This window comes from Rhipicephalus microplus, chromosome X, assembly GCF_043290135.1.
Source record: "Rhipicephalus microplus isolate Deutch F79 chromosome X, USDA_Rmic, whole genome shotgun sequence".
NCBI classification, from domain to species: Eukaryota; Metazoa; Arthropoda; class Arachnida; order Ixodida; family Ixodidae; genus Rhipicephalus; species Rhipicephalus microplus.
The window spans coordinates 491,096,362-491,124,269 of record NC_134710.1 but is presented as its reverse complement, the minus strand read 5'-3'; the positions used below and the strand labels follow the sequence as shown (position 1 = coordinate 491,124,269).

Sequence of the window (27,908 nt, the reverse complement as noted above, 5' to 3'; positions counted from 1 at the left end):
GCTTCCGCAGAAAGCGGAGCCTCCTCCAACAGTACATTACAAGCCTCCTCCAACAGCACACACACCTTGCTCGGCCAGATGTCATAGCGCTTCAGGAGCCCGGAACGCCACCCATATTGTCAGGTTATGAGTCCTATAATAGTCAAACAAAGGGCAAAGCGGCCATCCTGATTGACAAAGCGCTAACCGCAGTTGGCTTAGACAATATCCCAGACACCAACATAGAACATGTGATTGTGGAGCTAGTTCTCAGGCAAAAAAAGAAAAAAAGCGAAGTATCATCATTGTCAACGTATATAGCGCCCCAAAGCAAAAAAACACTGATTTCCATGCCCTCGTCCAAGGTGCCTGCCGATTGGCCCAGGGAAAAGAACTCTTACTGCTCGGCGACTTCAACGCTCTCGACGAACGCTGGGGTTACAACCGTTCGGATGTCAAAGGCAAACAGCTTGCGGCTGCCACTGAAAAATTTCAGCTTGAACTGCTTACGGATCCCGCGTTCCCTACCCGGATCGGTAACAGTGTGTGCAGGGACACTTGCCCCGATCTCACCTTCGCCCGTGGCCGTGCAAACTATAACTGGGACAACCTGCAGGAATGCTTGGGCAGCGACCACTTCATTCTCCGCACAAAAGTTACAGAGAGCGCAGCGCGTCGGTCTATTGGAGAAGCACGCATCACAAACTGGGACGCCTTTCGTCGTGAGAGCGAATATTCACTCGACAGCCTCACAAGCCTCACCGACTTGTGCACCCAACTTAAAGAAATTCGAAAGCGTTGGACCACCACCATTAACAGAACACCTGCACTGCCGGAAGTGGACGGCCATCTGCTACATCTGTGGGAAGCCCGAAGGAGCCTCATCCGCAGATGGAGGACGCAAAAACATAACCGACGCCTCAAGCTAAGGATCGCCGCACTCACCACTCAGGCAGAGCAGTAGGCTACAGAACTGGCGCCACTCAATTGGGCCCAGTTTAGCGACTCTCTTCGAGGCTCATTGGGCACGGCCCGCACGTGGCACATTTTGCGCGCTTTGATGGACCCCACTCGCACAAAAAAATGAGACGAATAAGTCAGTCATGCGCCTCATACACGCCTTTGAGGGTACTGATGATGAGCTGCTGGATCAAGTCCGGCGATAATGCTTTGGCGATTTATACCCACCCGCATCTCAAGCTGCGTATCGTGGACGTGCCAATGACACTCTAGACCGACCAATAACGGTGAACGAAGTTTACGCAGCCATTCGCAGCAGCGATCGCAACACAGCTGCTGGGGCAGACGGAATCACATACTCTCTTATCAGGAACCTCAACGACAGCGCCGTACAAGAAATCACGGCGTTTTTCAATGATCATTGGCAACGTGGCACGCTTCCTCCTGAATGGAAGCACGCGGAGGTCATAATGATACCGAAGCCGGGCAAAGAACTTCAGATCGAAAACCTCCGACCAATATCCCTCACTTCCTGCCTTGGTAAACTCTTCGAGCGCGTCATCGCTAATCGCGTGCAAGATTACCTCGAAGACAATGACCTTTTCCCGCACTCAATGTACGGGTTCCGGGCACATCTTTCAACGCAAGATGTACTGTTACAATTAAAAGAAGTCATTGATAACGCTCCCAGGAACGAGAAAACTTTATCTTGACTTTAGACATTAAGGGCGCATTTGATAACGTTAGCCACCAGGCCATACTTGAGAGCCTCGAGGCCCTTCATTGTGGGCAGCGCGTCTACAGTTATGTTCACGCCTTCTTGTCGGACCGCACTGCCACAGTCGGTCTCGGCTCCATCCCATCAGATGTTTTCAAGGTTCCAAACAAGGGCACCCCGCAGGGCTCAGTGATTTCCCCGCTACTCTTTAATGTAGCTATGGTTGGCCTGGCACATGAACTCCACCGCATCGATGGCATCTATCACGCAATGTATGCGGACGATATCACCGTCTGGGCCACGCGGGGGTCCCTTGGAGAAAAAGAATATAACCTGCAGCAGGCAGCCACATGCGTCGAACAATACGCGCAGGCACGAGGCCTGGCCTGTGCAACAGAAAAATCTGAGCTTCTACGAATTTATCGACGCAAGCTCCCACCATCGACGCAGAAGAACCAAGGCTCCCGCCTCCAGGTTGTCCTTGCTGGCAAACAAATCCCAGAGAAATCCACCATTCGAATATTAGGCATGTGGGTACAGTCGAACCGCCATGTGAATCACACACTTTCCCTTCTCCGCACCACTACACTGCAAGTGGCCCGAATGATATCTCGGGTAGCCACTCGTCGCCATGGCATGCGCGAGGAGGACACCGTGAAACTCATACGTAGCCTCGTGGTCAGTAGGGTGACATACAGTTTGCCCTACCAACGCCTCGCCAAGAGCGAACAGGGCCAAGTAGACGCAATGCTCCGCAAGGCCTACAAAGCGGCACTCATGCTACCACCGGGTACTCCTTCTAGCAAGCTCCTCGCATTGGGACTACACAACACCTTTGAAGAACTTTGTGAAGCGCAACTCGCCACACAACTGCAACGGCTCAAGCAAACACCTACAGGCCGTGGCCTGCTCCTACGCCTCGGCTACATCAGCCAGTTTCACGACGCAGCTCGTCGCAAGCCCATTCCGGACCAACTTCGTGCCACTTATAAGGTCGCTCCCATCCCCCGCAGTATGGATCCCCGACTACATCAGGGCCGGAGGGAAGCCAGAGTGGAAGCCCTCGAGCGAACTTATGCACACAAAAACACTACGTACTATGTTGACGCCGCCAACTACGACCATGCAAACAATGAGGCTGTAGCCACAGTCGTGAACCACACACTCACAGAACGTACCAGCGCTTCCGTGCGGTGCCGCAACATCACCGATGCTGAAGAAACTGCCATCGCGCTCGCTCTCGCCCTCGGCTACAGACAACGAAGGTCGCTGACAGTTCTCACGGACTCTCAAGCAGCTTGCCGCAACTACCTACAAGGGCACATCAGCCAACCCGCTCTCAGCGTCATCATGAGCGTTACAGACACTGGCGAGCATTCCATTACACATCCACTCAGAATTTGGCATCGGATTATATGGACTCCGGGCCACATGGGACTGGAGGGGAATCAGGCAGCGGATAGGGTAGCTCGAGGGTATGCGAGCCGAGCACCTTCCAACTCCGCCCCTGAGGAACTCGTTCCGGTCCCTTGCGACTATTCGGCCATCCTAAACCATTACAGAGGACTTAGGAAAGCTTATTCGCCACCACACCGAACTCTAAATAAAGAGGAATCGGTCAGCTGGAGGCAAATTCAAACCGGCACGTTTCCAAATTTGCACATCCTGAGTAAAATGCACCCCTCGGCATACTCTCCTCTCTGCCCATGGTGTTCAGCTAAAGCCACTCTGTACCACGTCACGTGGGAGTGTCAGGCAATTACAGCCTTACAACCAGTACAAAATCCAACAGCGGAGCGATGGGAGGAGCTGCTGGCCAGCGAGAACCTGTAAGATCAATTGAGTCTGATCAACCGGGCTCGCAGAGCGGTTGCTGCAAGCGGAGCCCTGGACTAAGGGCCCCCCCACCGCAAGCCAAGCATGTCCGACTACTCGGAGCTTCTCCGCAGACAATTTCATGTAATTAAATAAATAAATATGTTTCCACCACCTAACGGTCAGGCGTATGGGAGCAGTGTTTGTTTCCTTAATGTTAGCCTCAATGCTAAGATAAAATTATAGCTGATACACTCGTGCCGTTACACGGAAGCTCGGTATGAATTCGCGCTGCTGTGTGGCTTAGAACTCTTCGCTCACTGCACGTGCCAGCTGTAGAATGCTTCTGTGACACAATCACACATAAGTTCTGCTGCCAGTGCTCTACGTGCTTTCTCACAGCACAGCTTAGCGCTGCTTTTTGCTTGTCGTGATACGTCACTACTATGGGGTGCGTTGCATTTGACAGTGGCTGCCTGAGCGATCCTTTTGGGCCTCACTAAGCTGATTGATTGATATGTGGGGTTTGACGTCCCAAAACCACCATGATTATGAGAGACGCCGTAGTGGAGGGCTCCGGAATTTCGACCGCCTGGGGTTCTTTAACGTGCACCCAAATCTGAGCACATGGGCCTACAACATTTCCGCCTCCATCGGAAATGCAGCCGCTGCAGCCGGGATTTTATCCCGTGGCCTTCGGGTCAGCAGCCGAGTACCTTAGCCACTAGACCACCGCGGCAGGGCAACTCACTAAGGTAATGATGTTTTATATTTGCTCTCTTGTTTGCATTACTTGTGTGAGCGAAATAACTGAAATAGACAATGCAGCCACATGATTGTGCTTTGGCGTGCAAGCTGCTAACAGAGGCGGCCAGTTTTGCGTTGACTTCTGCTATTTCACCAGCCCTAGCTATGACGACACGACTGGCTAACCTCCCTGTCCTTCCTCATTTATTCCTCCTCCTTCAATTTTTGGTGGAAACTGCTAACGGAGCAATAAAGCGTGTTAAACTCGACAGTGGCTGCCTGATTGAGCATTTTGAGCTCGCCAACAATTATCAGGGTCAGCAACTGTGTTTCCATTCAGATATGCCAGCATAAATTGAAATGTGTTTCTGTGCCACTTCTCGAATTGAGCATGATGTGTGAGGAACGTTGCTTATTGGAATTGAGCTTCTATGAAAAGAATACGCCATAAATGAAACTGCTTATTTATTCGAGATGTCACGGAATTTATGGTTGGCTTTTGCAAACCCACCACAAAAACATTTGGTAGCCCTAATAAGGGCTGCTTTTTTTAATAATACGAAGCCACTATGCTTCGTCAAGGCTCAATGCCAGAGAACCTGCAGTCGTCTTTGTTTTCATCAGTGTTATCTTCACCCTGTGGGATTATGATGGGTTTAATCGGCACACTTCCAAGCGTTTCAAGTCTCAACTTTGCTTCCACGTTCATCACGTGTTGAATGCTCTTCCTCCCGTCTTCCACCGTTATCTGCTTCATTTTATCTCTAAAGATGGTCTCGACCGTAGACAGCTTGAAGTCTCTGTTGTCCGCAGCGACACACTTTTTGACCTTGGCTTACACAAGCTCAATGGGATTAAATTCGCAGTGATACGGCGGGAGCCTGAGTACAACGCAACCATCCCTGACAGCTATGTTGTCTATGGTGTAGTTCAGAAAGCGTAGCTTTACAGATGCCACCAGCTCAAACAGCTGCTTCTTTAACATTCTTTTACTGTAGGTGATGTTCTTTCTTGTGAATCACTCCTGCATCTATTCCTTCTACCAGGCCATCGTCAGCGATTTCTCTTTTCGCCGGCTATGATAAGGTGTACTTATTGTCTAAAACAATGACGCTACCAGCTGGCAACTTCTTCAGAATGTCATTGAACCAGCCCTCAAAGCGATTGCCGTCTATTTCCTCATGGTATTCAACTGTCTTTTGACCTCGGAAAACATCCAAGCAGCCTTCGACGATGCTATCCTCGCTTCCTATGTGCGTCATGATCAGTCGCTGAGCTTTCCCAGAAGGTTGTTTTAGACTCGTCGTCAGGCCAATTGGTCGAGCGAACAGGCAACTGCGCTTCTGCACCACGGTGTCTGCCTACACGATCGACCAAGTTGTACTGTCGTGACCCATGTCTTGTCCAGGTAAAACATTTTTCGGCCTTCCGCCCGGCAACTCTCGAAGTCACAGAGGTGGCGATTCCGCCAATCGGTGATGTCACCCCGCTCGATAAGCTGGCAGTTGCGGCTTCTCTTTTTATGCTTGAAGCTGATATCAGCAAGCAGGCGACGCACAGTACACCACCTTAGTGACGGGAGTTCCCTACCTCTGAGCGAAGGAGTGAGTTAGTTGGCTGTTTGATGTCTGGAAGAACCAGAAAGCAGACACACAAGTTGATAGAATAACCGCAGATGAAAGTTTATATACGCTCCGAGAACACGGCAGCTACCTTCTCGACCGTCAGTATCTCGTTGCGGTGAAAGAAATCGTGCACACATGACCTCAGCGCGCACAACGTGAGGCTGTAATACTTTGTGCTGCGTCTTCTCTGCTCCGAATAGCGTGGGCGCTTTCCCGAGGACATCGTCAGTTTGCCACCCGAAAAATGTGGACCTTTAACTTCCTCACCCTGAACACAGTCCTTTCGTCGACACCGAGCGTGTCGGCGACCAACTAGCTCGTGTCCTCCAGGCTGCGCTCAGGCTCCCAGTTGCGCCAGTACGTGTAGCAGTGGAAGATCATGTTGCGTGAATGGCTGTTCAGAATGTGGTCTTTCTTGTTCTTGCTAAGACTACTTGGTGGTGAGGCCATCGAGGTGGCACAGGGCTCGTACGGCAGCGAAAAATTGCATTCAAATGTCACCTCACTAGGCTCCATGGCAGAAAACTTGCACCGAACAGAGTTACTCAATCGTATGAGTTTCGTAACTCGCCATAGGCTCCATGTGTCAAAATGCGAACACCTCATTGTCTCTCTCGTCGGGAGCGAGCAGATTGTCATACCACCTGTTGATCGACACGTGCACTATTAAACGCATAATTTGTGTTTGGTGTTGTTGCTTCCATGTAACGTGAACATCAGCTAACTCCCTGAAAATTGAGCCAAATGCTTGTCCGGATTTCGGAGCGCAGTTTCGCGACTCGTACAATTGAACAACTCTGGCCCTGAAAGCCGTGCGCCAACATGCGCGACCTCTTGATATTGCAGGTTCGTAACCTGAAAAAAAAGCCTCACACATTGAAAAAAAAAGCTTGCGCCAACACATAAAAAGTGCACACAAGTCTAACGCTGTGAAACCAGCGTCTGCTTTACAATTACACGCCCGGTGCCATCGATCTTGCTCTGTAGCAGCCCTACCAGCAGTGGCCGATAACCGATGATTGGCAGCAGCTTGGATTCCCAATGGCTTTCGTTATGATAGGCCAATGCCCGGACAGTGTGACAGAAAACGGCATGGCCTACAAGGAATATGGGCGAGATGGTAGCGAAAGCGTCAAATCTTTTTCTTTTTTTAAGTGCGCGTTCCTCTTAGTTGTTTGCCCTTCTCCATAATTAAAACGAAGCAAAAGTTTTGGAAAATACCTGTGATATTTACCATGGAGGCCGAGGGATTTCCTGACACACACCGTAGTTGCTGGCCAATGCTCACAGAATTTGCCTGTTCACCAAGCTTACTCCCTTTTTTTTATTATATACTATCCGACGAGAATTCGTGGCATGTGAGCACGTACAAGCGGTAAAAAAGTAAAGTGGTTAGAGCGGATGTGTCCGTTTCTTTGCTCACTTCGTCGTGAAATCAGACGAAGAGCTACCGAATAGCCACGGACGCTCATTTGTTCCGGTCATTAATTCAGTTCGCACTGGCTTTTCTTCGGAATACCTATTTTTTGTTTCTTTTAATCCAAAGGAGCAAAGTGTACCAGCAAGTGCACAGTGTAGCATTTAAATTGCACACTTTTTACCGCTTGCATGCTGTTTGACCCGTGCACAGCCCTGATGATTTGTGGGGTTTAACGTCCCAAAATCATCAAATGATTATGAGAAACGCCGTAGTAGAGGGCTCCGGAACATGCACAGCCCTACTGCGCTTAAGAAATATAGCTCACCAAAGCTCACCAAAGACAGGCAATTTTCAGAAGCCCCCAAACTGGAATGGCTGTAGAGCACTTAATTAATAGTACAGAAGTCATCAAAATATTGCAGTTTATTTGGCTTTAGGTCAATATAAACGCACGCACCGTTTAGGCTCGCTTCCACATGCCACTGCGTGTTACGTGTATGACTGCGCGCCGTCTTTACCTCGTTCGCACGTTGGATGGTCGTCAGAGCCGTGCAGCGACGAGCTGTTTATTCAAGATGATATAGGAGGTCAGTAGATGTCAGCAGTACTTGTATTTGCCCTTGTTCCCTCAGTGGAATATGCGAATTGGCGGTCAGGTTTACGGTGGCGAAAATAGCGCTTGTGTTAAGTAGCGGGCACTGCGTAGTCCTAGCTGTAGTCCTAGCTCGTGTCACCGAGATTGCACATGGCGTAATTACAGTCTCTTGTTACAAGTAAAAACCTGACATATTCGAAACGTTCCTCGGTACAGTGTTGGAGCACCGATTAAATTCGGCGTATTTTTAAAACTAACAATACACTTAAAGCGGTATGAGCCTTGGGACAGAAGAAGCACGAGAGCCGGGGCAGGAAAGAAGAGAAATATGAAGTTAAAAATACGCGACGGATTTTGGCGCACCTACAACAAATTCGTCAAGAGATTTACATGGCCTCACATGAAGAAAGGCGTTAGTCAGTACGCTCGTTCCAGCCATGTGTGTCAAGAACAAAAACTCAAGTATAAACAGCCTACAAATGCTATGATACTACCTTGCCACTCGAACGTGCCTTTGGAAGTAGTTCATCTAGATTTCGCTGAACTAAATAAGAAACGGGAAGGAGGCAAGAAAAAGCAAGCTTTTCTTCTGGCCATAGATGAATGCGCGAGGATGGTTGCGGCACGAGCAGGAAAAGAAGATGCAAATGGCGTCATAACACTCCTCGAAAGAGACATGTTTAAGACTACGTGGTCAATCGTATGTGATAAAAGCCCTGCGTTCAAGAGCGAAAAGCTAGCAAGATGGGCTCAGGATCACAATATATCAATCAAGTTCTGTGCTCCATACCGTCCCGCAGCGAATGGGCTGGCAGAACGTGCCATACGGGACGTGAAACAGTACATCAAAATGTACGATAGTTTTTCTGGTGGATAGAAATTTTCTTTGGAAGCCACCATGAAACATCATAATCGATCCTATACAAGTGGCTTGGCGTGCAGTCCCCAGTACGCTTCTTCAGAAGAAACCCCTATTCTGCAGGCAGACCTGTCAGACCGTGAGTTGGGACGCTTGGAAAACATCAAGATCATTGATAAGAGGCAAGAAAAATCACAGAAGGAGAGATACCAAAAACTAACAAAGAGGAATTTAAACAAGAGGCATACAGCAGACATGCCAGACATTCAAGTCACCGACCTCGTACTAGTGAAAAAAAGAATAAGAGATGGCAGTGCCAAATATTACGGTCCTTACTCTGTGACCAAGACAGTCACCCAGAACGGAATTTTGAAGACAGTCTGGTACACTGGTGAACGTGGATCAGTTGAAGTTGCTTCAATCGGAAATGTCTTCAAATATTGCCCCAGGAGGGGTAAGTAAAAGAAACCAGGAAGGGTGAAGCCGTATGAGCCTTGGGACAGAAGAAGAAGCACGAGAGCCGGGGCAGGAAAGAAGAGAAGGATGAAGGTAAAAATAAAGCAGATTAAGATGGAGGCCAGTTCCATACTGAAGCTATAATGCTGTTCTGTTTTTTTTGGTAGGAACACTACAACACTGTTTTCGCGGAAAACTTGAAAGTAACTGAAACGACCCGGTTTTTAAGGACAGGCACCCAGCCGCTGGTTGTGTATGTGGACGCGTGGTGCGCGGCCATTTCTTGTTCGCTTCTGGCGGGTCCGCCTCCCGCTAATGATGAGTACATCTCGCTAATGCGCCGTGCGATTTAGGGTTGACGTCAGTGCTTTGTTCATTCGAAATTATAAACTTCTGCATACGGCCATACTTGAAAGGTAAAATAAATATGAAGGCTGGTGCCAAATGCGAAAAGTCATGGGTCATCTACCATCTAAACTCAGCCACGCCTGTATTATTATTTTTTCTTTTACGTCATGTTTTGACGCAATAAGGTTGCTCGGTATTGTTGGGTCTACTTTAGTGGAATTCTACTTTTGGAAAAAGAAATGTTATAATAAAATTTTAGCTTCAGCGACTTCGGCATTTCAATGATCGATATAAAGGCAGTTGTCATTTTAGTTAGTGGCACAGTTTCAAAGTTGTGGTTAGTCAATATGTTCGCAAGGTTGGAGAACCATGCTATTCTGAATGTAATGCAATTATTCAGAATTTTTATTGTGTAATATGTCGTAAATTATCTATCATTGCAGTATCTGGTCACTGCCTGCCACTTGAAAGCGTCAATTAACTCACGGCCTTCAGTTCCCAGCAGCTGCGAAGCAACTGGCCACGGCGGCGGTCAGATCTGCAACGCAGCAGAGGGTGTTAAGAATCTCTAGATCCGGACAGGCCGCCATTGGAACCGGAACTTGGCAACGTTTAACGCCGAAACCTTATCTGGTGAGACAAGTCTAGCTGTACTATTCGAGGAACTAGAGGCTGTTAAATGCGATATAATAGGACGCAGTGAAGTTAGGAAGACAGATGAGGCCTATACGGTGCTACAGAATGGGCACGTTCTTTGCTATCAAGGCTTGGCTGGCAGAAGAGAACTTGGAGTGGGGTTCCTAATTTATAGAAACATAGCAGTCAACATAGAGGAATACTATAGCGTTATTGAAAGGGTGGTAGGTATCGTAATTAATCTCAATAAGAGATACAAAATGAAGGTGGTACAGGCTTAGGCCCCTAAACCCAGTCATGATGACGCTTCAGTTTAAAGCTTCTATGAAGACGTTGAATTGGCAGTGAGTAAAATAAAAACACAGTATACTATACTGATGGGAGAACTTAATGCAAAGGAAGGGAAGCAGCAGGCTGGAAACCAGGAAGTAGGAGATTATGGCATCAGTAGTAGAAATTCTATAGGAGAGCTACTAGTAGAATTCGCAGAAAGCAATATAATTTACCGATTTTGAATAACCTCTATCAAAAACGAGGAAGCCGTAAGTGGACATGGAGGAGCCCTAATGGCGAAAATAAGAATGAAATAGACTTTATAATGAGTGCAGACCCAGGCATCGTGCAGGATGTGGAAGTGGTTGGCAAGGTACGTTGCAGTGACCATAGAACGGTACAGTCTTGAATAAGCCTAGACTTGATGAAGGAACGACAGAAACTGATGCGCAAGAAGCTAATCAATGAGCTAGCACTAAGAGGGAACGTACAGGAATTCGGAGTCGCTTCAGAATAGATACTCGGCTTTTATTGAGGAAACCAACCTTAGCGTAGATCTGACGAGTATCATTACGGAGTGAGTAGTGGAAATTGAAGGCATGGTAGTTACACAGGACGCTGGCAAGCTTTCGCAGGAAACGAGGAGTCTCATTAAGAAGCATCAAAGCATGAAAGTCTTAAGTACAACAGAGAAAATAGAACTGGCAGAGCTTTCAAGTTGATTAATAAGCGTAAGAGATTCATTGTAAGAATGTATAACAAGGAGCGAATTGGCTCTGAAAAATGGAGGAAGCGTCAAAGCAGTGAAGAGGAAACTTGGAATATGCAAAAATTGGTCGTATGCACTAATGGACAAAGGCAAATTGACTACCAATAAGGATAGGATAGTTCAAATAGCGAAGGAGTTTTACAGAGATTTGTACAGTAATGTGGCAACCACGACCCTAATAATATAAGAACTAGCAGTAACTAAGATGACACCCCACCAGTAATGATAGAAATCAGAAAAGCCTTGGAGAGCATGCAAAAAGACAAAGCTGCTGGTAGCATCAGATCTGCTGAAATATGGAGGACAGATTGTGTTAGAACACTTACCCACCCTGTTTACGAGGAGTCTCCTGACGGGAAGAGTACCAGAATCTTGGAAGAATGCTAACATCATCTTTTATTATTATTTACTCATACTCTTGGCCTGTCGGCCGTTACAGGGTAGATCAAAGTGGCACATTTGCATGGTCAACATCGTGTGACTTGAGAAGAGAAAAAATAAGAATCCAAATTACATAAAAAACACAAGCGTACATAAAAAAAGAAAGAAACCATACTACATAAGAAACCGTACATAAGATACCACACACAAAAAAACATAAGCGTACGTAAGCAAAATAGTTCCTGTACACATTATCAAATTATACGAATTCATAAATGCACAGTTAACAAGCGATGTTAGACAATATAACCGACCATTACCATACAAAAACACACAGCAGTACATGCGAAATAAATTCTACATACACCGATCAAACAATACAAAGCTAACAACATAATGCAACAATATAACTCGGACAACCACTACATAGACAGCATGCGTAAGGGCGTGCGTCTTTTATGACCTACTAGGTTATTTTCAAACTGTTCTACACTATTACTTTCTCGCGTTTGTAGTGGCAATTGATTTCATTCTTTAATGGTTCTTGGGAAGAAAGAAAACCCGTAACTGTTAATGTGCATCTGAGGTATTTCGAAAGTGCCATCTTTGATTCTTCGCAATGCTCTACCTTGTCGTACTATCAAGTACTGACTGCTATTGATGTTGAATTTGTTTTTAGAGAGAAGGTAAAAAAACATTAGTCTTGCTATGCGCCTGTGTTCAGCAAGCGTGGGCAAGTTTAGCAAACCGAGCATTTCGGTGACGGAGTCTGTGCGAGAGTATCGCGCTAGAATAAACATTGCTGCTCGTCGTTGAACTCTTTCCAGTATCTGAATTAACCCTGACTGATGAGGGTCCCAGATTATACTGGCATACTCTATCGTGGGCCGGACGTAGGTCAAATAGGCTGTTAGTTTTACTGACTGTGAGGCTAATTGCAGTTTCCGTCGCAAGAACCAGAGCTTCTTTTCCGCCGTTTCGCATATTATGCCAACATGGTAAGACCAGCATAAATTAGTGGATATGTATACGCCTAAGTATTTCAGCACGTCAACCGTAGAAATCTTAACACATAAGGGAAGAGATGACTAGGTCTTGAAGAATTACAGGCCGATCAGCTTGCTCTTCGTAGTATACAAGCTATTTACAAAGGTAATAGCTAACAGAGTTAAGAAAACATCAGAATTCAATCAACCAAAGGAACAAACAGGAATTCGAACAGGCTACTCAACAATCGACCACATTCATACTACCAATCAGGTAATAGAAAAATGCTCAGAATACAGCCAACCACTATACATAGCCTTCATTGATTACGAGAAGGCGTTTGATTCAGTAGAAATATCAGCAGTCATACAGAAACTGCGGAATCAGGGTGTCGATGAAGCATATATAAACAACCTGGAAGAAATCTACAGAGGATCAACTGCTATCATAGCGGTTCATAAAGAAAGCAACAGAATTCCAATCAAGAAGGGTGTAAGGAAGGGGGATACAGTCTCCCCAATGCTATTTACCGCGTGCTTACAGGGGGTTTTCAGAGGCCTAAAATGGGAAAAGTTAGGCATCAGAGGTAATGGAGAGCACCTTAGTAACTTGCGCTTAACGATGACATTTCATTGCTGAGTAACTAGGGGACAGATTGCAACTCATGATTACAGAAGTAGAGAAGGAGGGCACAAATGTGGGTCTTAAAATTATTCTGCAAAAAACGAAAGTAATGTACAACAACCACGGAAGCGAGCAGCGCTTCGAGATGGGTAATGGTGCACTTCAAGTTGTAAAAGACTATGTCTACTAGGGCAGGTATTGACCACGGAACCGAACCACGAGATTGAAGTAACTAGAAGAATAAGAATGGGGTGGAGCACATTTGGCAACTACTCTAAACTATGACAGCTAGATTGCCACTATCCTTAAAGAAGAAGGTTTATAACAGCTGTATCTTGCCGGTACTTAGCTACGAAGCAGAAACCTGAAAACTTACAAAGAGAGTTCAGCTTAAATTGAGGATGACGCAGCGAGCAATGGAAAAAAAATGGTACGTGTAACCTTAAGGTACAACAAGAGAGCAGAGTGGACTAGAGAACAAACGGGGGTTAAGGATATCATAGTTGAAATCAAGAAGAGGAAATGGACAATGGCCGGGCATGTAGCGCGTAGACAGGATAACTGCTGGTCATTAAGCGTAACTGACTGGATTGCCACATAAGGCAAGTGGGTTAAGGTGAGACGAAAGGTTAGGTGGACAGTCGAGATTGAGAAGTTAGTGGGTATAAATTGGCAGCAGCAAGCACAGGACCAAGTTAACAGGCGTAACATGGGAGAGGCCTTTGTCCTGCAGTGGACATAGTCAGGCTCATGATGATCTATCGTCAGCTAAATGTATTATTAGTTTCATATATCTGTTCTATTTTCTTGCATAGAGTGAGTGCCGCTCGTTAGACTATTTATAGTTTACACAAAAGCACATGATTCTTCCAGTTGTCCAACAGAATCTTTAGGAAAGTTTCACCAAAAATGCTGTTTACAAAAATAGTTGGGCCTAAATACTTACTTGGTCATGTGAAGTTTATTCACTATTTTCTACAACGAAGGCATACTTTTGCCGGTCCAAGTACTTATTAGAATGTCCAATGAACATTTTGTTGAATTGATGCTGTTTTTTTTTGGCGAGATTATCCTTCTGTTGGCACCACAACCACTTTATATAGTTATATTCCTGTTCTATCAGCTTGCCAATTTGTGGGAGCTGGGAGCCAGACGAAATAACCAATTTAATCGTTTAAACAGTCAGCTGCACGACTAAGCGGTTGGACGGCTCAATAATGAGCACTGAAATAAAATAAAGCAATGACAACAGAAGCTACACGACAAAAATAACCTTATTAAATAAAGGTGCTTTGACTACTTCAGTAATGTTTATAAATATGAAGGTACGTACATGCAAGAAACAGGGACACTAAACAGTGCTTCTGCGCCAATGCTCCTTCCAGAATGCTATCAGTAAAAATATTACCTTTTTTCTAATTGAGAGAATATGTGTTCTAGAATGTGCAAGAATAAATGCATTTTTTATTTTATCCATTTAGAAATGCATCATGCAATCCAACAAGTATTTTCTTCACGTCTGTGCAGGTGCTGTCATCTTCATCATTATGCATAACCAATTAGTTTCCCAACAAATGTTCCTACTGTGTGTGTTTTGTTGAAAATTGGTGAAAGCAGTTGATTAAGAGATGGTTTTTAAAGAAGAGGACCTCATGTTTTTTTCTCTGCCATTTTTCAGATAAGACATACTCTGTTCATAAAACCGAAGCAGCTGTTCCGGACGTAACGAAAGGATGGCTCGTGTTTGCTTCATATCAAAGAGGTACACCTATGCGAGAAGACATGCCGCTACGATAGACGGCTTCAACATAAGCCCCAGCAACATTTCAAAATCACAAGAGTTTGAAAATGGAAAAATGGCATATTGCTTTCTACATATTACGTGTAAAATAAACCTGAAGCTCTAAAAATAAAATAAATGGTCTTCTTACTTGTCGTGGGGGGAGGAAGGGGGATGAAAAATATAGAAAAAAGTAGCCGGGACATCAAATTGTAGCGAGGACAAAAAAAATAAAAGAGCCAGAAATTGCATTGGCCAAAATGGTTGGCTCCCATGCCAAGAACATGCTTCGCTATTTCCTGGTATTTCAACGCAGTTGCAACCACGTAAAGGGGTGTTTCCGATGATTTTCCAAGCACTGCTCTCCTTTACTTGGCCAATGGTAGGCTTGTCACACTTCCCAAGCACATACTGTTCTTGGCCTCCAATAATTTTTTAAGCATGGACAGCTTCGTCACTGATGATTAACCATGCTTGAACCAAGCAAATTTTGTTGGTAGGGAGACAATGCACAGCGTTGTTGAAGGCACGGAGTTATTTTTCTCTCGCGATCCGGCAAAGTCTATTGTCGTAGCATTTTCATTATTAGAGTTTTACCAAACACTCGTCACGATACACAAATCTTATTTATACCAACAAATACGCGTTTTAGAAGCTCTCACACTTTCTTGAGCAGAACGATTTCTTCTGTCGCGGTGCGAATCAGCTGCTGCGCTCCGGTCATCTGGGCGTGGTGGCCTCTCCTGTTGTACCCTACTATAGATAGGCAGAAGAGTGAGGTTGTACATTTTTGCTCTGTTAATTTTTGTATCTCTTAAGCTCAGTTGTAGATATTTTATTTATTTTCCGCTCTTCCTGGTCGAGAGGCTAAGGTACTCAGCTGCTGACCGGCAGGTCGTGGGATCACATCCTGGCTGCGGGGCCTGCATTTTCGATGGAGGCGGAAATGTTATAGACCCATGTCCCCAGATTTGAGTGCACGTTAAAGAACCCAATGTGGTCGAAATTTCCGGAGCCTTTCACTACAGCGTCTCTCATAATAATATTGTGGTTTTGAGACGTTACACTTCACATATCAATCATTCAATCATTTTCTGCTCTTACAAGTGAACTCATCCATTTAACTTCCACTGCTACCTGCCTGTGTGTTCATCATCACTGCCGATCATCGTCCAAGATCTAGCTGATGAATGACGAAGTACCATAAAGAACTTTACTGAAAGCGATAAAAAATTGGTAGCCAATCCTAAAATCACACTTGTAAACTCGGGTCACCCTGTGCATGTTATGCCTAATCTTTTCGAAATCCCCCCTCGCCCGGCAGACGAGTGCATCACGCACTTTCTTTTACGAGGCAAAAACGACGTGAGCACACTTAGTTTCTGTCAGCTGCATACCATGTCAGTCACCGTTCACATCCGGTCTTACCACTAAGATTGTACATTATTGCCCTACGAGGAAATCGATTCGGGACACGTCAGATGCTTCACGCGCCAGTGGGATAGAGTCAGAAGCCGATGCTTCCACACTCAGATAGCAGTTGCAATCGTCGCTGAAATTGTAACTGGTAAGTTTAGATGATCTGACACGATTTTATTTCGCGTCGAATGATATCACCAGCTTGATTTCCGCGCAATAGAAGAAGCGCTTGTGCTATGTGCCCTAGCGAGATACGATGGCGTGCCGTGACGTTTTAAGTCAATTTTGTGCTTATTTAAAATTATTGACGAGTCTCCAGCTAAATGAAACACCCTAGTTGTTACAGGACTGTTAATGCTATTTCAAATTGGCATTGCCTCAATAGGATTGAAAATTCACCTGAGTGCACCTCGTGAGTCGACTCCTTCAGGGCTCAGCCAGGTGTCAGCCAAGTCGTCTAGGTGAGTCCGGCTGAGTATTATGTCAGTGAGTCGAAGTCAAAATGAGCCCTTGATGCAAAATAGATCTCCCGATTGAGCTTGTCAGATCGTATGAACTTACGAGGGCAGATTTCAGCGAAGATTGCAGCTGCTATCTGAGCTACCTTCTGACTACGCCCCACCGGCGCGTGAAGAATCGGCCTCTTTCTGTGCAGATGCAATTACAGCAGCGGCCACATCCCTCGACAGCCCACAAGGCAGTGAAAGTCCTGCTGTGTTTCTCGAGAAAGACGGGTTTGTGTGATCGCCTCTGACTTGCGGTGAACTTTTACACGCTGCAGTGAAATTACTGCCAGTCTCTCCTTTTTCCCCTTATCTTCCCCCTTCCTCATCTTTCTTGTCCCCTTCCCTAATCCCCCATTATAGGGTAGCCAACCGGATGTATTTCTGGTTAACCTCCCTGTTTCTCCCTTTTGTTGCTACCTTCCTTGTTGAGCGATCTATGGGGCTGAGGCTGTTGAGCTCAAAAGGCTCTAAAAGTTTTTATTTTTGCCGTTAGGCCGGAAGTTGTATGTATATAAAATTTCTGATTTGAAAAAAAAAGTCACAGTATATGCACGCACTGAATGATGGAGAGTAGGCCTAAACGTCTGTTTGTTTTTCTGTCTGTCTGTCTGTGCATCTGTCCGCCTGTCCGTCTGTCCGTCTGTCTGTCCGTCCATCCGTCCGTCCGTCCGTCCGTCTGTCTGTCTGTCTGTCTGTCTGTCTGTCTGTCTGTCTGTCTGTCTGTCTGTCTGTCTGTCTGTCTGTCTGCGAGCACGAGCCACCGTGGCTCGTCAGATACTGCTGGTTACGCCATTGCACAGGACAAGGTTAGACTAAGGGAGCTTCGCCCCTAAAAATTTGTTGAAAGTTAGCCCTTGTTTTTGTCATGCCCTCCTGGGTGCATAGTCTTCTTTCTCGCGCTACTTACCACCTTGTATTCATACCAACTGAATCACCCAGCTAAATTGGGGCACTTTGGTGATCCATTTTGCAGGGAACTAAAGGTTCCCTGAAAATATGGAGAGAAAAAAGGGAAAAGTTTACGCTAGCCATGCCATCAACACTTCTCGGTATGAAGGCGCTCTGGTTACGCTAGCCATGAAAAGCTGAAAAAGTGTAAAGCTGGTTCCCCTTGAACTGAAGGGGGCCTCTTTGGTTGATACCTTAGCGTAGACAAAGTACAGTGGAGCCACAGCCTGTCGCAGACCTTGCGAAATGTCTTAACTCCAGCGCCAGAACTAACGTGCAACGCTGAATGTAGCAACCACGATAGAAGCGCGCGGATCTTTCGTCGCTCGCGCAGTGGGCACACTTGTCCCAGCGGCTGCACGTCAATGAGCGCCGCTGGTAAGGAATTAGGAGAGCGTGATAAGCGTGGAGTAACACCCGACGGTTTAGCTCGATGTTTAGGGTATTCACTCTGAAAAGGCCCACACACACGCAGATGCTACTAAAGGGCGATGATTAGTGTGACTTTAGCAGAGGCAGCACGAAGGAGGTTCAGGGCGGGGCCTGTTGTACAGTTCACCAATACGGCACTTTGGGAAGGTTTGTAATCAACTTTGAAGGGAACAAAAAGCCCCAGAAAAACATGATCAACAAAGAGCACTTATTGTCACGGTACACCGTAAATAGACAACCAAGGTGTTTTGCACAAGAGCAAACATCCCATTTTATGCACTACCATAGAGGAAAACATAAACAAACACATTTAGGGGAATGCCTCGTTGTGCGAGACCGTTGGAGCGTACATCGTCTTCGTGGTCTGCCAATAGCGGGCGCGGCATTTGCGTTCCTCTAAAGAAGCATCTCGCCGACGCTAGGCTACATGGTCAGGTTCACTAGTGTACAACAAACAAGCGACCACTTCCCACAAAGTCGTCGCTTACGTGCGGCTTCATGCGCGCAACGTGCACAAGTTCAGGTCGGTGCTAGCGGTGCCCTCTCCAGTGTAAAATGTCTTGGGACGCCCCTTATTCGTTGTAATATTCGAAAAGGTCCCAATCATCTTTTTATTAGCTTTCCGAATGGTCTTTATACGGGCGTGCACACATCCATAGCCGGTTTCAATGGTTGGTCTAAGACGCTGATTACAGTGACTTGCGTCGGGCTCATACGCCGGGTATATTCGTACACGTACGAGCTGCCGGGCTTCCTCCGTGCGTTGAGGAAACGTGTCGGCATCGGTTCTAACGTCAGTAATTTTCGTATGACATTAAACCCACGTCTCGTTCATAAACAAGGCGTAATCCATGTCGTTTCTTGTCTACCAGTTTTGTAAGTAAACGTTATCTAAGAAAAAATATCGTCCCAATTATCGTGCTCTCTGTCTACATACATCGAAAGCATGCCTTTTAGAGCTTTGCCCAGCCACTTGGTTAGTCCATGGTTTCATGGATGATAGGCAGTGAATTGACGTCGGATCGTTCCCCGGAGCATCAACACATAATCTAAATGCACTGTTGTGAACGCGACCTGATGATGATGATGGATGGTGCACCGCGTTCCACACAATATTCGCTATGAAAAAGCGTGCTCATCCGCTGGACTGCCTCTCTATATGGGCGACAATAACAACGCAAAAATATAAATTGATGGTTTCCTCCCGACTGTGGCGGCCGCGTTTCGATGTAGGAGAAACGCTAGAGGTTCGCTTATACAAATTTAGGCGGACTTATTACTCTCCAGGTGGTCGTTATTTTCAGAACTCTCCACTATGATAACCACATCACATTTTTTTCGGGGGGGGGGGGAGGACGTAAAACCTTAACAGTTATTGTCATCGATGTAGAGACGAGAGCACGCCTATCTCGCACCCAGGCGCCTTTGGCGGTATACTCTCGCTCCCAGAGACGCCATAACTTGTTTGGAACTGCCAAGGTGTACCTCAGTAGCATGGCATGCAGTGGCTGTAGGAGTTCAAAATGTGAAAAAGCGCCTGTTCGTGCTGTGCCCGCTTATAAAATGTCTTTTGGGTACCACTGCACCGTCGTCTGATGCGAGAACAACCAGCGCAAGAGGAAGAGATTGCCGAGCACTGCCTGTGAAGTTGACAGCGCATCACGGGAATCGTGCCGGTTTGGTGTTTTGCGATTGCACAGATTTTCATTCACAACAAAAAACGTCGAGCTCCGCCACCTTACGATATAATCACAATCAGCAGGAAAAATTAAGAGCCCAGTGAAGTGTACGAGTAAGTACACCTAATGCGCTTATTTAAGCGCGACTCCAGCTGTTCCATTTTACAGCAGCGATTGGCGTGCAGTGTGCCTGTAGTATGTGGCACAAAACTATTGCCGTACTTTTTCGCAGGCCACGTGTCAATAATAGGATATGCGTATCACGCGTGGATGCACGCACCGCGCAAGTTTAGTACAACTGTAACGGCCTACAATCGCAATGCGAAAAGATGCGAACGGCGTGGAAAGCATGACTTTTGACTCAGTAGAATTGCGACATGCCTTGATTATCACTAGGCGAATCTACATGTGCCTCCGGCCGGCGTCACCGTAGCATTACAAAATTTTGTTCTGCCTGGCACTTATGCAGCGCATGTATGTTCCGAGGGCCCGGCAGGACTGGCAATTGATACACATGCGGTGCGTGAGCGTAAATTGGAGCCAGATACTAGCGCTACGTTGACGCCGGCTTACAGCAAGAATTCGGCCTTGTCACAGCTAAAACACGCCGCAATTAACGCTGTTCACGTTTCTTTCAGTCGGATAATGCGTACCTGATGAAGTTGCTTCCGCAGTCTGCAATGCACGTGTTGCTGACATTCTGGACTGTCAAAGAAGGTCTCAACGTTTCACACAAAAACAGCATACGATTCTAGCACAGGAACAGCGCGAAACATGCTTACAGCCGCACTCGGGTTGTGGAGTATTGCGTTCGATTTGCAGAGCGTCTGCTCGCGTGGCAGTTTAGGGTGTTGTTTCGCCGTGCTTGCAACAGGCGGCACGACGCACTATCAATATGACAGCAAGCACTGAGCTCACTGTGTTTTGGTGTATGCGTAATAGTACCTTCAAGGAAACAGTGGCTGGTAACACTACACATGAATAGTATATCGTGCATAACCTTGGCAACCAACATTATGAATATGAAAAATACATACGACGTTGAATAAGCATGGACAGCTTTCCTTATTTTGCAGGTCTAAAGCACCCAAAACAAAAATAAAGGAGATAATAACGCACCGCGAATAGCATCTCAACCCAGTACCTTCACATACCAACTGAGCACTCACAGCCTCGTTAGCCCATCAACTGGCTACGCTGTCGCATTGATTGCCAGCCATGATAGCGAACGTCAAATATCTTTTGAGCAAGATTGTCACTGCCTGTAATGTGTGTGGGTGTGCCTTTTAATGGTTACGAGAAAGTGGCTCGTCAATCCTTTCAGACTGCCTACAAGAATGCTGCCATGATTGGTAAGATCCCCTTCGACCTCTAAATATATTATCGCTTTGAAATTGCTGCTGACTGGCTGCTTTCTATAAGTGACAAGTATGTTTTGTAAATGAAGGCCATCGAGAGCCGCGAAATTACCCCGACTTCTCCGAATGCCTCCACGAGATGAAGGCCCACAGGCTATTCTGGATAGTTAATTTCTGAGGAGCGTAACGTGGCGAGTATGTGACAGAGTTCTGTGTAAACTCCTCTAGTCATCTGCGGCCCGCTAAACTTTATAAAAGTTAAAATTTTGAAGTGACTTCACTTGTTTGATGACGCGAAGACTAGTTGAACAGTTAAGATGGAGGTAAGAATACTACAGAGGAAATTCAAGCAACAAATTAGCAATAAGGTGCCACCAGTTTTGCTGTTCAGCGAGCCTACGTGGCATTGCTCCAAAAAATAACTTTTCTTTTAAAATGAAAAGGCAATATGCCATGCTGTAGCATTGTAACATAATGTGCAGAACTATAGCATGAAATTGGTGCTAGGATACTTGCAAATGGAGTAGCAAGTATTTAGAGTTTCTCGGGACGTCTGATTCTTTGTATAGCTTTGTTTCACATTAGCGGTTGAAGTGGGCCGTGATTGTAAAGAAACGAGATTTGATACAACTTGTTTGTCCATGAATTTTAGGTAACAGACACATTAAGAAAACCGTCCCACACTTCAGTTAACCGCCAACAGGGTAGCCTGGGAAACGGGTAAGGTACACAAGATCTTTAGAAGCAGAGAAAAGGCTCGCAATATGTTGCGTCCGAACTTTTGTCTTTGTTGCGCGTTTTATGTTCTTCTGCAGAACAACCACTCTGGGCTTCAAATACGACCGATATTTGGACGCGACCTACCACCAATCACTGTGAAAATAACAGTAATCTATGTTTTCAGCAAGAGTTGATGCAAGCACAGCGCCAGAAACACAGCAACACGCCCTTGGTCGGTTTCTTCTTTCTCTTCCTTCGTGCTCTGTCGTATTCTTAACCTCGCAAAAAGGTATCACACCTGTGAATTGCATGACACAGTGTGTGAATGGTGGAATGCAGCCATTAACATACTGTGTCGTGCTATCAGACCGCTCAAGAAAAGACGTCTGATGCCTTCAAAGCTAAATACGATAGTTGCGAGGCGTCAGTTATTGACATTTAGCACGAAAGCTTAGTGGCAAAATTAGAAAAAATATGCTGTTATTTTTCTTCTTAGCAGCCAAAAAAAACATCGCTTGTCAATCACACTCACTCTTCGTCGCTACAGGGTAGAACACACTGGCGCTTGTCCATGGCTGTCAGTGCGGCACCTGCTCGAACAACACTCTACCTTCACTCGACGCTATAACCGGTGGTCCCTTCCTGCAGCGCCCCCGTCCCTTTCCTGTGCTCGCGATAAAACAGCAAAATGGTCGAGCCGGAGAGAAGGAGGTTTGACGACAGATCCGCATTACACGCTGCCACGACTGATACAGTGTACAGTTTTCAAAAAGCACGCGGCCCCGACAAGCCACGCGCGTCACGTCTGCAGCGGTGCATTCAACTGTGTCGAAAACTGATATCGCGTGACTCAGGAGCACGCGTTTGTTTTCGCTGATGCGTTTCGAATAACGAACGGGTGTGCCTCCTTCCCTATGCAGCTTCTAGACACCCGCGCTATTTAGGAAACCGGCCGTGCGAAATCTCCCGGATTTGCATGAAGCCTCATCCGAAGAACAAATTATTAACATGAGCATTTATACGGTGGCATCAATATCATTTGCTGACGTCCTATGCATTTCCGTATCTGGTCATATGAAGATACGTGATTAATAATTTATTTATTTGTTAAGTTACTTTCCACTCCTAGAACACAAAGCAGTGGAGGATAACAATCAATAGAAGTGCAGTTAAAAGGGGTGAAAAGAAAAAAAACAGGTTATGGGGCATCTTCTAAGGCGAGTGTGAAATCTTTGCCGTTCACTATGCAGGTGAGTTCCAGTAGGCGCTTTTTCTCGGAACGAACGAGTCGTTGCACAATCTGGGGCAACAGTATGTCAGGTCAACCTTATTGCAATGATCGGTTCTTGATGACGTGTAACTAGGTGAATGAAAATAGGGCGCCCTTCAAATGGCAGTTATAATGATAGATTTTGTGAAAAAGGTTAAAAGCAATAATAGCGAAAGTTGGGCTAGTTGGTGGTTCATACTTGGGGAAGTAAAAACAGCGCAAAAATATAGACAAGGACAGAGGAATTGGGTGTCGTCTCTTCCTTTGTCCTTGTCTATATTTTTGCGCTGTTTTTACTTCCCAAGGTTAAGGAGATACAATTTGCGGCGCAATGAAAGGTCAGGTAGGTTCAGAGTGCTTGTCACAGGTGGGACACTTGAATGACGTAAATAATTCGACAAGATGATACGTGCTGCGCAATTCTGAATGGCTTCGAGAGTATGAATGAGAATGGCATGAGTTGCATTCTATGGGGCACATTCGTTGTCTTATTTAAGTCGAACGAAGGTTTGTACAGTGTTAAGTTAAGTGATAATTGGGCCAGAGGAAAAGTTTCGACGCAGGTAACCAAGTATGCGGTTCGCGTTGTCAGTGACGTAGGTGCATTTTCCACAAAAATTTAAAAGCAATGTGAACACCAAGATATTTGTAAGTTTCAACAGATAGTAATAAGTTCTGGTTGCGGGAGTAAGTACGTGAACAATGGTTAGCATTGTGGCGTGAAACGCACGATTTCACAATTAGCTATGTTTAATGTGATAAGCCATTTCTTGCACCATTCAAGTGTTCTATCTAGAGCACGTTGGGGGTAAAAGTTATCTGTATGGTTAGTAACTTTCTGGTAATCGTCATTAAGAAGTCGGGCAGTTAAGGAAGAAGCGCAAGTAGGAGAATCATTAAACTAAGAAAGGCAATGGTCCTAAAACGGATCCTCGTGGTGCACCAGACATTACAGTGGAGTTAGATGGCGTCATATTGTTAGCTGTTACATGCAGGCAATGGTGAGAGAGCAATTTTTTTTATCCATGTTGACCTTATTAAGTTAAAAAAGTAGTTCATGTGATATGGAGGCGAAAGCCCGAGGGTAGTATATTTTTATGCATACGGTATCCAATTCGACGTCTGCGTTAATGAATAAATCGTTCGTAAAACCTTGCAATTCCGTCTCGCATGAAACTGCTATGCTAAAGAATTGATGATAAGGACTAAAAAAGAAATTAAACTCGAGCATGTTGACCAGGTTTGAGCATAACAGGTTCTTAGATTTTTACTAAGATAGACGTTAATGATTATCAGGCAGTAGTTATTCTGAAAATGCACATCACTGAACTTATGCACCAGCACCACCTTTCTAGACTTCCCGTCCTTCCAAGTTCCTTCTAAGTTGTCCTTGTCTTTCATCCCATATATGAGGTGTGGTTCTGCAGTTTTTTTTGTCCGGGGAAGGCGACATGTCTTTTCTGAAGTACAGCCAAAATAAGATCTATTTTACCCTTACTTTTAACTGTCTGCATTACACCTGCTGCTGTTTACACATTTATATTCAGTTGAATTTACTACCATGTAGAGGCGATTGGGAAAACAGTTATATCATTATAGGGGCGAGCAACGAGTATACAGCTCTTAAAATTCCACAACTGCTCAGTAAAATGATTAAATTTAGCCTAAATTAAAATGTTGGCAATCATTAGGAGTTATTTTTAAAATATTAGAAAGTTGGTTTGAGAATATCAAATTGTCCATTTTTTACGTACGTTGCAAAGAGCCATTTCAGGCAATTATCCACCGGCACTGATATTTTTTGTCTTACCTAGCAGGCAAGTTGACGGCACATCATGCTTTATAGTCATAGCTATTAGGAGTGCCACTTGTGCTGTGTACCTGAACATATTCACAATGAATGCTTGAAATGTAACGGCTTTTCTCTTTTAGTTAGTACTGTTTCCGTTGGTTAGGCCTAACTATTTCGAATATAACTAATTACCAGGAAATCGTAGCTATGGGCGGCAATGTCAAAAATAAGGGCGTTGTTCTGTAACGATTTGTGCAACTATACTGCCACGTGCTCTTCGTATATCTTCCGTTTTTTCTTTATGGTGATCTGGTCTTAACCAGCTAAAAAAATAATCCCACTTGGCGGAAACCACCCCTCAATGTTTCGTAAGCATCTAGATTGCCTCATATTGATCTGATTACGCACAAAGCCGACTGCGATGGCCACATGCCGATGGAGGCGAAATGTCAGAGGTGCATGTACTTGGATTTGATCCCCGTAAAGAACACAAAATGGACGAAATTTGGGAGCCCTCCACTTCGGCGTCCTTCGTAATCATACAATGACTTCAATGCATAAAAACTTCAATGCGTAAAGGCAAGCGACAACTAAATAACAAACAATTCTACGAACACCTCGACTCTGACCCTACAACCGAGCACAAAAAGATCATTGTAACAACCCTAGAGGATCTCACACATGAAGGTGCCATTGATTCAAAGCTTAAAAAGGCACTTATTACAGTACATTCAGCGCCTGGTCGTTTTTACACGCTGCCGAAGATTCATGAAGAGAGAAACCCTGGCAGACCCATTATATCAGGCACGGGAATGTTAACGGAACCTATTTCCAGTTATATTGATTTGTTTATCAAAGACATACCACCCACACATGAGTCCTTCTTGAGTGACACAAACCATTTCCTTCGAGAAATATCGGACGTAAAAATCCCAGACGGTGTATTTCTCGTAACATTGGATTTTAGCTCACTCTACACAAATATCCCACATGATGATGGTGTAAGGGCGCTCGTTTAATCGTATGGCACACACAACCCTGTCGCTTATCCAAGCAAAAAAGTAATTGAAATCTTCACAAGACTTGTACTCGAATTGAACAGCTTTGAATTTAACAACCAGTACTACCTTCAAATCAGCGGCACGGCAATGGGTACAAGAGTGGCCCCAAACTACGCTAACATATTCATGCACAACATAGAGTCCAATTTTCTTTCATCTTGTGATATCAAACCATTATTTTATAAACGGTGCCTAGATGATATATTTATAATTTGGACACATTCGGAAAACGAGCTCCTCAAATTCATACAAGCATTCAACCAGGTACACCCCAGTATTTATTTTACACACTCCTACTCTAACACTGAAATAAACTTTCTTGATGTACTCATTCGAGTTGACGATGGTGCGTTAGTAACTAGCGTATACAGAAAACATACGGACAGGCAACAATACCTGCACTTCAAAAGCAGCCACCCGCGACATTGCAAGACCAGCATTTCCTATTCCCAAGCACACAGATTCCGATGAATCTGCTCCTGCATCGAGGACTTCCACAAAAACAGCACACATATGCGCGAAGTACTCCCTAATGAAGAATACCCGCCAGCTATCATCGATGACGCCATCAAAAAAGCTGAAAATCTGGACCGCCAGATTCTTTTCAACCACCAGAAAAACGCCGACCAACACTGCAACAAAAACTTGCTATTAACTTTCACGAGCAACCCACCAAACCTAATCAAGGTCCTAAGAAAGCACTTTAACATATTAGAACAGAGCGGGCGACTATACAAAATTTTCACTTCTCCTCCTTGTGTTGTATACGGACGGCCGAAAAATATAAAAGATCATTTATTATATTCAAAGATCAGTGTGAAATCTCAAATTGGGTGTCACCCTTGCGGAAAAAGCAGATGCAAGGTATGCAAACACATGCAGACAACGACAGTGCGAAAAGCACCCACTCGGATTTTAAGCACAGGATAAGAGGTGCACTAGACTGTGACTCAGACAACGTCATATACCTCCTGGAATGTGGGGTATGTAACAAGCAATACGTGGGCCAGACAGACACTCCGTTTAGAATTAAATTCAACAAGCATCGGGCACATGTACGATCTCTGCCAGGCTTTCCACTTTCAAAACACTGCACATTAAAAGACCACCGCTTTGATGACATCAGGGTTACACTACTAGAAAACAACTTACAAAAAATCAGAGAACGAGAACAACGGGAATCTTATTTTATCTACAAATTTAACACGATAAAATACGGAACAAATGAACACCCAGGCACTCTGTCAGCGTTACGACCGCTAAAAGACGCAAACGCTTCTCTCTAATCAGTCCGGTTCCTTAACGACAATAATATTACCCGCTAACAAAGCTTTTAGCCTCTGCATCTGACAACATAGAAATAATTTGCCTTATCAAGCACAGCCGGAACGCACAGGTAAGTGGTCCCGGATGTCGTACGGTTCCCCCCTTTTCTTTTCCTTTTTTTCTTCTTTAAGTTTTAACGCACATTCTGTTCCTTCACTGACAAGGAGCTGACAGCTAGGTGGTTTCGTTAACTTTATCATACATGCGCGCATGTCTTCCCAGTGAGCCGCAACTGTGTGGTGAATGTCCCGGATGTCGTACAGTATCCCTCCCCCCCCTCCCCTGTTTTTTTTTCTGAAATTTTTAACGCACATTTTGTTCCTTCACTGACAAGGAGCCATTGCAAATATTGAATATAAATGGCGGCGCCTCAATCACCGGCTTTTTCATTCCTCCCGACGCCACCAGGACGCACTCGAAGCGCT

The 27,908-nt window shown here is 45.3% G+C and overlaps 1 protein-coding gene across 1 annotated transcript in view; it reads right to left on the bottom strand.

Moving 5' to 3' along the window:
* The window catches only part of LOC142775072 (uncharacterized), a 145,289-nt gene extending 122,556 nt beyond the window's left edge, over nt 1-22,733 (bottom strand). The window contains exon 1 of the mRNA XM_075876393.1: nt 22,567-22,733. Within this exon, the coding sequence (XP_075732508.1) occupies nt 22,567-22,607 (41 nt within the window). The 5' untranslated portion in view covers nt 22,608-22,733. The remainder of the gene's footprint in view (nt 1-22,566) is intronic.
* Nucleotides 22,734-27,908: the final 5,175 nt, after the last annotated feature.